Consider the following 13,473-nt stretch of genomic DNA (forward strand, 5'->3'; position numbering starts at 1 on the left):
GGCACTGTCTTACTCCATACTTAAACCTGCTCTCCCCGTGGGAGATGGGTATGGTGTTAGAGCCGAGAGATGGGCTCCTTTCCTTTTCTCCTATCCAGTGACCTTCCCTTGTAACACATCATTAAAAAGGAGGGGGGAAAAAGCAGCTCATTAAAGCCAACTAAACACTTCAAGTGTGTCTGACAGTATACGTGATAGTGCCCACACCCATGGTCTCCTATCTCTGCAAAGGGAGGAAGATGTAGCTGCAGAATCTTTCCCAGCCTGCATCCTACCACAGGCAGCCAGAGTTGCCTAGGTTGGCGAGGGCGGAAGGGGGGCAGGGCTATGGGGTACTTGAGACAATGAGAAAAGATTAAAAAATAAGGTAGGGGTCTAAGTGAGTGATATTGAGACAGTTTCTTTTCTGGGCCATGAACTAGGAAAGGTTGTGGTAGGAGATAAGACTCACAGGTGATGTGTGAACAATTGGTTGAGAAGGAGGTTGGTTATTGGGCCCATGTGGGGACCCAGATCTGAAAACTAGCACAGTGAGCCCTAGTTAAACCCTGATTGGGGATGGAATTGGGGAAATTGGTGTTGGATAAGAACCAGAGGAAAGGAGGAAAGAACCATGGGTGGCTCCCAGCTATGACGGAATGTGGGGCTAGGGGAGACAGCAAAGTTTGCTCTTGCCTCAGTTCTGTCCACGGTACCTCCCTCTCCAATACAAATCAGGTCCTCACTCCAGGGAATGCAGATCACACTTTATTATTTATCCTCTGCAACTGACTAGATTAAAGTCAGTAATAGCGAAGCAGTAGGTGACAGAACTAAAGACAAGTCATGGCGGAAGGAAGCTTGAGAAGGAAGAAAGGTTCTCCATGATCTCCCAAGGTCTAGCCTGTTGGTGTGAATGAAGTGGGGGGTCTTGGAACCAAAGCACCCAGATCACTTTTTAGGCTCTACTACTAATCCCATACCCAACAAAGCCTTCTACGAGATGCTAAGGAGACACAGTGGGCCAAGCACTGCTTTTAGATCTAAGCCTTTTCAGCCTAATCTCTTCCCCTGATTCTACTCCTTAGTTTTCCCATTATAAAAAATGGGGCCCAGGCTGGTGTGTGCGGTGGGAGCAAGGGAGGGAGAGAGGTACTACAGAAGGTCATTAATACATTAGAAATACAGCTAATCAGCAACGTGTGAGAGAGGGTTAGAGGACAGGTATTGCTGTCATCCAAACAGCCTCTGCAGTGTGTAGGGAGCGCCCATGGTACCTAGCATGGCTCTTTCTGGGCAGGGGGAATTGTTGGGGAAAAGGAACACTCCACTAAGTTTGGCTGGAGAGCCTAAAACTTATGCCATGAAATGGGAAATTAGAGTCTCCTATTTGAATTTATGACAGGGAGAGAAGGGAGGGGAAACCAAGATCGGGCTTAGAATCTAGTGTATATAGAGAAAAAATGGAAAAAGATGGGGGAGGGTGAAGGGCTGTGGAGGTGAAGCAGTATAAAAAGGACTGAGACTTTGACTGGGCAGGAAGGGGGCCTTGGAAATAGACTACATGCTCCCCTAAGCTTGGTGGTCTCTCTAGCTGTACTTTTCCCAGCAGAATCTGGCCTGGGGAAGAGGATGTTAACCTCTTAATTGCCATGATCCAGAGGCCAGATGAAGCAGCTAGTGAAGCATGAGGGGAATTGTGATCTGTGCTCCGTCCACCTGGCTCCAACTGAGAAAAGGGGGAGAGGGAGAGAAGGTTCCATTGAACTAGGTTTCCACCTCCAGGCTTCTTGCAGATCAGAATCTCAAGTCTCCATTCGACCTTCTTCAGGCCCCTCCTGACCCCCAAATCTGGGAATTACCTGAACAACTCTCTCCTCTGTTCCCTCCCCACCTCTGATCCCCTCCGTCCCTCAACATACACCAGAGACTTTCCTATACCAAAAGAAATGCTCTGCTTCTTCTCCCTCCCTCCCAGTTTGACGTGCTAAGAATGGAACACCGAATGGCTTTCTCCAAGTATAAGCATTTTCCAAGCCTTAATCCCCTTAAATGGGTCTACTGCAACCACATTAGGGGTGGTGGGGGTGGGGATGGAGTGGAGGGGGTACTGTAATGCTGATTCTCTGGACATCTATCATCCTAAAACCTAAGTGACAATATACTGTGTTAACAATGATTCTTGAAGTCAGCTGGGGTATTTTATTCTCCTGGAACTCAGAAGACAAAGGAAAAGAGTATTGGATTTGGAGTAGGGAGACCTGGGTTCAGATCCTGATTCTAGAGCTAGCTGTGTGAACTTAGGCTCTCTGAGCCTCACTTTACTCTTCTTTAAAATCGAGATAATAATTCTGCCTACTTCACAGACTTATTGCAAGCAGAGATGAATTGTAAACCTTAAATATAAATATGTGTGAGTTATAATGTGAGTTATATAAATGTGAGTTGTAACTGAGTAATAACTACCTCCATCAGTATCCCCAGCCTCTCCCAGGTCAGGGCCAGAGAACAAGAGATCAACCTCTTGCCTTGTCCTGCCCGAGGACCCCTACTTTCCCCTTGCTAGATCTTATTTCTTCTCTTTCAGCCTGATAATAAGGGGCCCAGACAACCCTCTACAACTCCCACCCCGATAAGTTCCAACGCCACCCTTCGCTCCCCCTAGTCTAGGAATGACAGCTCTGGGCTTCCTGGTGCCCTGGCAATAGTTGCCATAGAAACTAGGATGTGGGGAGGGTCAAGGGGGAGCAACCTCCAGCAATGTTCTTCCCTCTGCTTCAGTCTCCTCCCTACTAGCCTAAACCAGACTGATTCCTAAGCGTCTCTAACATCATCCCCTTATGATTAGTGCCAGAAATACAGACACTAGAGGCTTATCCTGTCCAGTTAGTAGGAATTGGACTGGAGAATCGGAGAAACTATGACAAGTGTAGCATCAGCTGTAGTGCTGATGGGAGCCTAAGACAAAGCTGGCCAAGAGGCTGGGGGTGGGGGTGGGGGAGGGGAAGAGGCCTTGTTCTATGGGACTTGTATCTGAATAAATCGCCTACCCTACAACTTCTCACTTAGGAATCAAGGCAGCTACTCTGCCTCCTGCTGTAGGGGCTATCTGGGTGTACCCCACTTCACACATCTTTGTGCTCCTGCGTAGACTCCTTAATGACCTAGATGGAGAGAGATAGGACATGTTTGGTGGAAAGGAAAGACAAGGCGCAGTTAGCCCAAGGACCTTTTCCCTGACTTAGGAGACTACAGCCCATCTCTCCAGACTCCCCTTTCCTACGCATCCAAATGTGGGAAGGGGACATGCTTATAATTCCTTTACTCTTAACTGGGATCATTTATCTAATAACCTGTATTCCCCTGGGTTCTTTCAGATTCTAGTTCTAACATTAGCTGTGTGACCTTGGGCAAATTATGTAGGCACTTCGAGTCTCAGTTTACTCTTCTTTATAATAGGGATATTTCTGCCTATAGGTTACAGATACAGTCTTGGAGCCAAATTGGGAAGAAGAGGAAGAGTGGATAGTGGCTTGGGTTTCTGTCTTCTGATTGCTTTCGCTTCCACATTATCCCTCCCCATGAGACACAGATTACTGCTCCTCCCTCTACCCTGGACCTTTGGGAAACCCCTAGATAATGAATTCTTATAGTACTGGGCTGGTGGGAAGGGTTCCTTCCAGACTTCCAGTCAGTTACCTCTCCATCACGCATCTCGACAGTCTTCACTACAATGCTTCTCTTGAGATGCCCCTCTGACACAGACTTGGTGTCCAAGCTGGTCTCTGTGGACAAGAAAAGGCCATTTTCTTAAGGGCAGGCACTCTAGGCACCAGGGCCCCCATCTATGTTACTCTACCACCCACCCCCAGTCATACAAGCTGAGCCCCAAGATAATATTCCATTCTTCTGCCACCCCCAAGAAAAAATACTTCCTACCACAGAAGTGGAGAGCAAAGGTCACCCAACTCACAGAAAGAATGAGTCAGGGATCACATTGAAGAAGTTAAAGCAACTTCATTTCTTTGTTTCTCCTCCTCTTGGGAGAAAGAGAGATTAAATACTCCACTTGCCTGTTTTTAAAATTAAGAACAGGGAATATAAAGCTTTACTCAATACAAGAGAAGCTCTTGGGGACATAATTCTCTGTGCTACCCACAGTACAATATAACCAGAGGGATAAGAAAACCAAGCCTTGGGCTGAATTGAGGGGAGATTCTCAAAACAAACCAATAGTGGTCAAGGGGGAAAAATGGAGGAAAACTCTGTGTGTAGTGGAAAAACAAACAACCCTGGACTGGGCAATGAAAGACCTTGGTTTGACCAAGTCCTGGGCGTACTGCTACCTCTCTGTGTGACCTCGGACACAGTTTGACCCTGTTGACCTCAGTTGCATCCTAATTGTAAACTGAGGGATTTGTTCTTGATGATTCCTAAGGTCCTTTCCAGCTTTGACATTCTGTGACTATGGAAATGAATCTTGGTTGAGTCCTTGGACATTCAAGGACTAGCACATAGGTTTTCTTTGCATGTGTACTGGAGAAAGCCTTGAACTTGGAATCACAATACTTAGGTTCAAGGCTTGGCTCTGTCACTTAATAAATGCACGGTGTTGGTGAAGTCAATTGACTTTACATCCTCATCGGTAAAATGAAAGGAGCAGACTAAATATACTTTTAAGATCCCTTCCAGCTTAGAGACTCTGCAGCTGGAAAGGACCTTAGGGGTCATGAAACCCTCCTTGGATATTATGGGCTGGCCACCCATTACTATTCCTATGGCTAACAATTCCCACTACCTGTTTCTTCCCTTATTCCTGTATTACTCAATCATTGGTCACCAAGGAGCAAACTATCTTCAACTTACTCTTCCATACCCATGTTCCATTCCAAATATTCCCACCCTTTCAGTGTGCCCTCTGGAATTCCCATTTCATGGTGAATAATTATCCCTCCATCATGGATCTCTTTTTCTCATGCTGCTTCCATCTACTTGTCCTCATTGAGACCTGGCTTCCTCTCAGAAAACTCTGGTTATCATCTCCAGCATTGGCTAACCCTTCCCTCATACACATATCCATCCTGACTCCCTACCCAAACAGTTACTACCTTAGATCAAATCCTCATCAACAGATTATTGCAATAACCTTCTAATTGGACTCAAGCCTTAAGTCTCTTTTCCCCCCAGCCCATCTTTTACACCAGTAGCATCAAACCCAAAGAGAAGGGGTGGGGGGGGGGAGTCATCCATATATAAGGATCCCAGATGACCACATATTGACCTCGTTTTAAAATCAAATGTTATCTATGTATTTACCACCTCTATTCTATACAATCTCCAAAGATTGTATTTTCCTTAAGCATAGATCTGACCGAGTCACTCCCTTACTTAATAAACTTCAGTGGCTCACTATTGTCTCTAGGATAAAATGTAAACTATGTTTAGCTTTTACAGTCTTCCAAAACCTAGCCTGGTTCTAACCTATCTTTCCAACTCCATTATACATTATTTCTCTTCTTGTACTTATAATGTAGTCAAACTGAATTTTTTCTGTTCTTCACTGCATTCCCCACCTCCATGCTTTTACACTGGCCATCTCCCATGCCTGGAATGCACTCCCTCCTCACCTCAGCCTCATAGAATCCCTCTCTTACTTCAAGCACCACCTTCCACATGGAGCCTTTCCTGATCTTTCAATTGCTAGTACCCTCCAACTACCTTGCATTTATTTGTATTTGTTTCCTTCATATTTATTCTGTGTGTTCAGAACATATGTCTTTGCATTTGTATATATGTATCAAACATGTGCTGGTTATCACTTAAATATGAACTTGTTAACTCAATCAAAGGTAAGCTCCTTAAGATTAGAGATTGTTTCATTCTTTGTTTTTGTATCCCCAGTGCCTGACACACAGTAGGTGCTTTATAAGTGCCGGTTGATTGACTGATTAACTGATCAAGTGATGGAATCCAACCCTTCCATTTTTACAAGTAGAGCCAGGGAGCCAAGAGAAATTAGGCCTAATCTCTATTTACATTATATTGAATATCAATGATAACTATTATTTTGAGACTTCATGGAAATTAGTAACTTCCTTCACCACCACCACCACCCCTGTGTAAATTTTTATCCCTTGACTTTTTCCTTGTAATTAATAAGATTTCCTCAGAGTGAAGAAAGCCCTGCTGTTTGAATGGAGAGCTCTCTCCACCAAGGCAAATCCCAACTTGTCTTTGATTTAATAGATAAATCCCAGGGAAGCTGCTAGAGTGACTAGTCCATGGGTCACACAGTAAGTGACAGAGGTAGGATTTGAACCCAAATCTTCTTCGTCTCTGCCTCTGGGAATCTCTAGCTCCCTTGAAGGCCCAGTTCTAGTTTTGATTACCTCAGTGGTTAGTACTTTCCTTCACCCTTCCAGCCGCATGTTGAAACGATTGTGTATGTATGTTATATTTCTTATCTGTGAACATGTATACTCCCGGTAGAATGTAAACTCCTTGAGGGCAAGACCTATCTTGCCCTTTTATTTGTATCCCAAGCACGTAGAACATGTGGCACCTGGCACATAGTAGGTGATTAAAAAATATTTGTTGATTGTTCCCAGACTCCAAGCCCAGAATTTTACTGGCTATGTTCCATTGCCTCTTCTTCCCTGGAGTTATTGGAGGGACCCCTCCCCTAGAAAATCCTCAGAGGATTATGTGAGATATGGGGTGGAGAATGGTGAGGGAAGTTGAGAGACTGTTTTCTGTTCCCCTCTGAGGCCCCCAAAGAATGAGCCTGAGGTGGGAGAACAGGTGGTAAGAGCTGAGGTCTATTGAAGAAAGGGCTAGAGGGTTATCTGGGAACTGCCTTGGGACACCCAGGGAATCCTCAGAGAGTGTATATTAACAAGAAACCCTGGTGCTCACAATAGCCCTTTAAGGTGGAGACCCTCTTTACTTCATAGACGCTAGAACAGATAGATGGCACTCTGCTACTCCAACAGATGCATGGGACAAAGCAATGGGAACTTTCCCATCAGGGTCCTCAAGGGTCTCCTCCCTCCCCAGGCCTTCACACCCCACCCCACTCCCTCACTCCAGCCATCCCCACTGACCTCTGATCTGCAGATTGGAGAATGTCTGTACTGGAATGGTGATGCTAAAAGGGAGCAGAAAATGAGCAGGATGAACAGAAGTGGAAGGGTCTGGGGGTGAGGGAGACCCGCAACTTACTTTGTTCCCTAGGAAAGTCAGGGCAGAAAATGAGGGTCAAAACAACCTTGGGTGCCTTTATCTATCCCAGTCACAAATAGCCCTTTCCAGACCTAGTGGCTGAGAGATGGGAGATCTGTGTGATTTTTCTCCAAGGTCATGGGAATTTGTGTGCGCTGGTTTCCATGGGCTCCTGCCCATCCTCCTGGCCTCCCAGACAGATAATATCAGACATGTCTTGGTGAGGAATTGAGGGATTTTTAAGTAACAAATAGGTGCTGTAAGTATACTTTCTTTCTCCGAGTCTGAGAAGACTCCCTAAAGAGACGGACCCAGAAAGAAGGGAGAGAGATGACTTTGATGATATAGAGTGAGGTTAGAAGTTTGGGGGGAGGGCATGGAAAAATCCTAAGGTAGGAGGAGAAAGAGGATGAGTAATTCTCAGCAGTTGAATTTTGAAACAGTTATGGGTGGAGAGAAGTAGCAGGTAATGGGAGAGAAGGTAGGGAATGACGGGAATGGGGACAGGAAGTGATGACAGGGAGGGAGAAGGATGACTGGGGAAGGTAAGGATAGGGAGGAGTTTGAATAGGACACCAAAGGCCACATAAAGAGGGTGGGCATTGTTTATGCTAACAAGCAGGTTCTGGCATTGATGGACAAGGAGAGAAGCATCAGGAGCCTGATGGGTCAAAGAGTCATGGGAATAAAGTCAAGGGGTCAATAAGTTGGGTTGAGAATAGAGTGCGTAGGTCAGAACTGGGCAGAGCCATAACTAGGGCAGGGTGAATGGAGCTTTGCCCTAGGGTACCAAAATTTAGATGTGATGACAGTATTGCATATCTTTGCAGGATAGAAACAACTGAGCTTAACAAGAAATATCAGTTAAAATAGAAAGCTATGAGAGAGTATACTTGTGGTCATATGAGAGATGACCTTTTCCCTGACCCATCCCCATGGTAGCCTCCCCAGCTATCTTTGAGGGTATATTGAGTGTCACTTGCTAAGGGGAATTTTGTGCTGCTTGCCCTGGCTACTAAAATGGCTAGTTAGGGTTCTGAGGATGGGACCTCTTAGTAAGGGTCCAGAGTGTGGAATCAGCACCAGCAGCTAAAGCTTACCGGCTTTCCTCTCCTTCCAGCAGTTTCCTGTAGGTGGCAATTTCAATGTCGAGGGCCAGCTTGACGTTGAGCAGCTCCTGGTACTCCTGCAGGTGCCGGGCCATCTCATCCTTGAGGCTCTGTCCATCTTCCTCCAGCCTCACCAATGCTTCCTGGTAGCCAGCTGCCTCCCTGGCATGCCTTTCCTCCAGCTCCCGCATCTGCCTCTCCAGGGACTCGTTCTTCCCAAACAAACCCCATAGCTCGTGTCTATATGGGATCCATCCTGGGACACCACCCTTGGGTACCACCCCTGGGCACCATACCCTAAGCACCCTCAGCCCAGTCCCTCAGGGGGTGAGCACAGGGGGTACATTGTTTTGGTCCGTGCCCGTGTGGGCAATAGTGGGATCTTTGCCCCCCTCTCTTGCTCACAGTGCCACGAAGGGACTCCAGGTCACAGGTGAGTGACTGCAGCTGTCGACGGTACTCATTGGCCTCATGCTTGGCCTGGCGTAGCAGCTCCACATTCCGGGCTGCGGCATCTGTCAAGTCTGCAAACTGGAGAGGGTAGAGGAAAGAAAATCAGTGGGCTTGGGTAGGTGTGGTGGGGTAAACTCAGGCTGGCATTGGGGGGGAGTGGGGGAGGGAAAAGATGCAGGCCCAGGGAGGAGTATGGGTCTAGTGGGGGTGGGGGGCAGACCTTGATACCTTCCTCAGTGCCCTCCCAAAATTCCATTAACCCTAGACACCCTAGAGTGTATCTACCCTCCCATGCCGACCAAAGTCCACATTCTCTTTCCTCCCTCCCCTGCCACACCCTTCCTTTCTCAGAGGAGCAAACAGATACTGTGAAGGGAAGTGATAGATGTTAAGTGTGAAAAGAACAAGGTATCTTACAAAGGTAGAATCAGAACAAACTGGTATTTCTGTTGGGGAGGAGAGGAAGGGAAATGTACCCACAGGGCAGGGCTAGGACACCTGGGACTCAGAAGGAAGGGTTTGAGAGGAGAGGCCTACCTTGGACCGGTACCACTCCTCAGTCTCCTGCATGTTACTGGAGGCCAAAGCCTCGTACTGGGTTCGGATCTCACGGAGGGCAGCAGTGAGGTCTGGTTTGGCCACGTCGAGTTCTACATGTACCTGATGCTGGGCCAGTTGCTCCTGTAGCTCTCGAAGCTCCTGGATGGGGAAGGGGAGAGCTTGGAGGACTGGGTATCTCCCAGGTACTAGATCTGACCAACCTTCCTTTGCCTTCCACCTCACTGATCCCTCCTCTTCCCTTTCCAGAGACCGAGGGTTGGAGATGATAAGCAATGGGGCCCGAGTACAAGTTAGGGAAATAGGAACAAGAAGTAATCATGGCCCTAGCCAGGGTAGGAAGGAATCTAAGCATCCTGAGTATATAGATCCATGGAATGCCTCCTCTCTTGTCCTTCTCTCTTCTGCCTGGGGGTAGGGACTCTGGAGCATAGAGCAAGGCTAGCACCACGATGGAAAGCTAGCTGCCAGGGGAGGTGAAGGGTGAAGGTTGAAGGTTCAGGAGGTGATTGTGTACATGGATGAAATTCTGTGTGTATGTGAGAGACAGACAGACAGACAGAGAGACAGAGACAGAGAGACCCAGAGAGAAAGATACAGAGAGATAGTGCATGTACATGAGAGACAGATGGAGGGAGGGGAGCAGAGAAGAGAGACACAGGGACAGAAACAAAGAAGGAGATACAGAGATAAAGAGAGATTGTGTGTGTGTATGTTAGTGAAAGACAGAGATGAGAGAGATTGTAAGAGACAGAAAAATCGAAGAGAGGAGAAAGAAGCAGATTGTTTATGGCTGTAGCTGTAATGAGCATTGGGGATTTGTGTGCATGTAACTGTCCAGCATGTGCCTTTATGTTTTGGGGGCCAAGGGAATACAAGCAGAAGGGAAATCCTGGTACATCCTGGTTTTCTCACTTCTTCGTGAATCTTCCTGAGAAAGCGGATCTCTTCCTGCAGAGACTCGACCTTCCGTTCCAGATCCAGGCGGGCCAGAGCAGCTTCATCAGCCTCCTGCAGCAAGGAGAGGAGTAGGATGAGCTTTGACCCCAGGACATCATCCCCTTCCCCACTGCCCCACCCCATATACATACACACACTCTCCTTATCCCTCAGCTCTCACCCAGCCTCTGTTCTCCAGGGACAGGGCTCTTCACTGGGACAAGGGAGTAGGACAGAGAATGAGCAGAACAGGGACAAAGACAGGGCTGGAGACAAGCCAGGCACAGGGAAAGAAGGCAGAGCTTAAGGATGATGGAATAGGGAGAGACAGAGGCAGAAACAGGGGATGGGACAGAGACAAGGGACAGGGAGAGGCTGAGCTTAGGAGATGCTGCCACCTTACCCTGGTTCCCTCCAGCCCCTCCAAATTCCCTGACCTGTCTATAAGCTGTTAGGTTGTTCTCTGCCTCCAGCCGAAGGTTGGTTTCATCCTGGAGCCTGCAGGGAAGGGAATAAGCACCTAGTATGTGCCAGGTGCTTTTTACAAATATGATCTCATTTAATCTTCATGAAAACCCCTGTGAAGTGAGTGCTATTATTATGATCCTTAGAGGAAACTGAGGCAAATAGAGGTTAAGTGACTCACCCAGGGTCACATAGCTAGGAAGTGTCTGAGGTTGGATTTGAACTCAGGTCTTCATGACTCCAGGCCCAGCGCTCTACCCTCTATGCTACATGGCCTAAAATGGCCCATGAGACAATTGAGGGCTACAGAGAGAAGGACCACAACAGTCCTCTGGGGTAAAGGGGAAGTTAAGGGGAGGATAAAACCTTTGACCCCAACACTGGACACCTTTTCCCACCAACACACATTGGATAGAATCCTAGTCATAAATTCTTGGGGCCTAAAGGGCCCTCAGGCATCACCTGGTTCCCGTTCCCTTATTTAAGAGATGAGAAAACAGAGGTCCAGAGTCGGGGGAGTGACCCATCCAAAGTCATGCGTTAATGGATCATATACATGTGTTATTCCACCAACCCATGTACTTCTCTCTAGTCAATGATATGCACACATATAAAATACTCCCTCCCCTCCTCTTTCCTTCCGGCCCCCTCCAATGGCCCAGAAGTTTCTCTGTGGGGTTTCTTTCTATTGCCCATTCAACCCTGGGCACCACAGGCTATCTGAGAACATGCCTATTAAGAGCATGTGAGCAGATTGTCCACATGGCCCTGGAGTGAGGAATACATCTCTGAATCTGGATGTCAGCCTGGCCCTACCATACTGCTCAGACTCCTGCCTGGCAAATCAAGGGCTCTTTAGACTGGCTCCTTATCCTAACTCATTCTCTGGACTTCCCAGCTTCTATTTTCCAATCTATATCCAGGCAGTGCCTGGTGATGCGTGTATCTCCCTGCCATGCTGTGGGCTCTGCCCACAGGGGATAGTTGGTCTATGGTATGAATAAATTGATTAATTGAATAACTAAAGGACCACCAAATTCTTAGAGGTGGCCATGAAGAATAATGTTAACAGTGGTCTCACACCCCTCCTGGCATCCCACTCTATACTCACTCTTTAGCTCTCCCCTCTCCTTCCTCCCCAGCCCTGTTCAAGACTCCTCTTCATCTCCAGGATGCCTTCCTTAATTCTTCCCACCTGACTTCCTGACTTCCTTGCATTCCCCATGCATTCCCCATGCATTCCCCTGGCACTGATGCCCACAGGTCTACCCAAGAGTCCATTCTTGTTTCTATTTTGGACGCTTCTCTTATGTGCCTGGTCAGATTGGTAGCTCCCCTGTAGGGGTGTGTGTATCTCCCCGTGGGCTCAGCACAGGACTCTGCTCACAGGGGTGAGCCGGCTCACAGGCCGTGGGATGAGCAGACTGATAAACTGAGTGACTAATAGACTCCCAAAACCAGAGTCTGCAGAGCAAGAACCACAGTTTCATATACACCCATAATCTGACTTTCTCTTTCCATCTGACACTCACATCCCTTTCTCTCCCCTTGATTTCTACAAAGTCCTGAGTCCCAGAGAGGTCAAGCAAGATGCCCAGAGTAACCCAGTCAGGCAAAAGTTGCCAGAGTCCAGGCAGCCCAGCACCTGTCCCATACTCCTCCTCCAGAATGAGCTACTGCTCCAAGAATCAGACACATTTTCCCAGGGGGAGAAAACTGAGAATGAGAGTCTTTGGTGGCTTCCAGATTTCACCCTGAGGGTCTACTCTCCCTGCCTTTTCTAGCTTCATCTCTTCTTGGTTTTTGCAGCCTCATGGCAGACCCAGGAAGCAGGGACCACTCTTATTAAGTTGGGGGAAACAGACCATAACATCATAGACTTAAACTGAGAAGGGACCTCCAACCTCTTCATTTTTCCGATCAGGAAATTGAAGCCCAGAGAGGTCCTAACTCACCCCAGGTTACCCAGCACCTTGCTCCAGAGAAGACAACCAACCTATTCAAAGTCACACTGCACCCTCTCCTCTCCCTTTTCCTTTAGGACAACCACCTACTCACTTCTGTCTCAGGGTGGCCAGATCTTCAGCCAGGTTATCCCTCTCTATCTCTAGCCGGGCACTGCTTGCAGTCAGCTGGTCCAGCTGAAACCGAAGCCGATGCAGCTCAGCCTGGTAGACATCAGCAAGCTTGGTAGGCTCTTTGCCCCGAAGCTGGTTGAGCTCCCCTGCCAGGACCTTGTTCTGTTGCTCCAGAAAACGGACCTTTTCAATGTAGCTGGCAAAGCGGTCATTGAGCTCCATCATCTCGGCCCGTTCGCTGGACCGTGTTTCTTTGAAGCTGGCATTGAGTGCCTCAGCGATTGAGAAGTCAACCCGAGTGGGAGCTGGAGGTGGCATTCTGCTCGGGGAGAACCGGGCAACTGGAGCCACACGGCGGGCGCCCGGGAAGCGTACCACAACCTCAGAGGCATAGGATCGGCGGGCAGAGGAGGCGATGCGCCGTCTGTCCATCTTGGCCCTGGTTCTGGCTGGATCAGAGGGCCCCAAGGGGGCTTTATAGAAAGGCACACCCAGCTCCACTACCCTGAGCTGTTGGTGCTTGGCACTGCCCATGTTTACTTTGGCACTGTTCCTTGGAAAGGAATGAGGCACTGACCAAAGGCCCCCCTGGGGGGGAGCCCTCTTTTCCCCCTCCCCTCTCCCCATCTCATTATTCTCCTGAAGGGAGGGGGAGAGAGAGAAAGAAGGTC

At 48.1% G+C, this 13,473-nt stretch overlaps 1 protein-coding gene across 1 annotated transcript; it reads right to left on the minus strand.

Moving 5' to 3' along the window:
- Positions 1-725: 725 nt before the first annotated feature.
- LOC118848901 (glial fibrillary acidic protein) lies at positions 726-13,247 on the minus strand. Its single transcript, XM_036757950.1, has 9 exons — positions 12,783-13,247; positions 10,697-10,757; positions 10,236-10,331; positions 9,300-9,461; positions 8,715-8,840; positions 8,301-8,521; positions 7,083-7,126; positions 3,679-3,764; positions 726-3,143 (listed from the first exon to the last, which is right to left on the minus strand). The coding sequence occupies exons 1-9, from the start codon at positions 13,232-13,234 to the stop codon at positions 3,105-3,107; spliced, it is 1,287 nt and encodes a 428-aa protein (XP_036613845.1). The 5' UTR covers positions 13,235-13,247; the 3' UTR covers positions 726-3,104.
- Between the last annotated feature and the right edge of the window lie 226 nt (positions 13,248-13,473).

The sequence above is a fragment of the Trichosurus vulpecula genome, chromosome 4 (genome assembly GCF_011100635.1).
Source record: "Trichosurus vulpecula isolate mTriVul1 chromosome 4, mTriVul1.pri, whole genome shotgun sequence".
Classification (NCBI taxonomy): Eukaryota; Metazoa; Chordata; class Mammalia; order Diprotodontia; family Phalangeridae; genus Trichosurus; species Trichosurus vulpecula.

Excerpts from the sequence above, each read along its gene's own strand:
- LOC118848901 (XM_036757950.1), bottom strand. The coding sequence starts at position 13,234 with ATGGACAGACGGCGCATCGCCTCCTCTGCCCGCCGATCCTATGCCTCT. Across the intron at positions 10,758-12,782 it reads CTGGCCACCCTGAGACAGAA|GCTCCAGGATGAAACCAACC; the intron begins GTGAGTAGGTGG and ends CCTTCCCTGCAG. Across the intron at positions 7,127-8,300 it reads CTGGAAGGAGAGGAAAGCCG|CATCACCATTCCAGTACAGA; the intron begins GTAAGCTTTAGC and ends GCTCCCTTTTAG.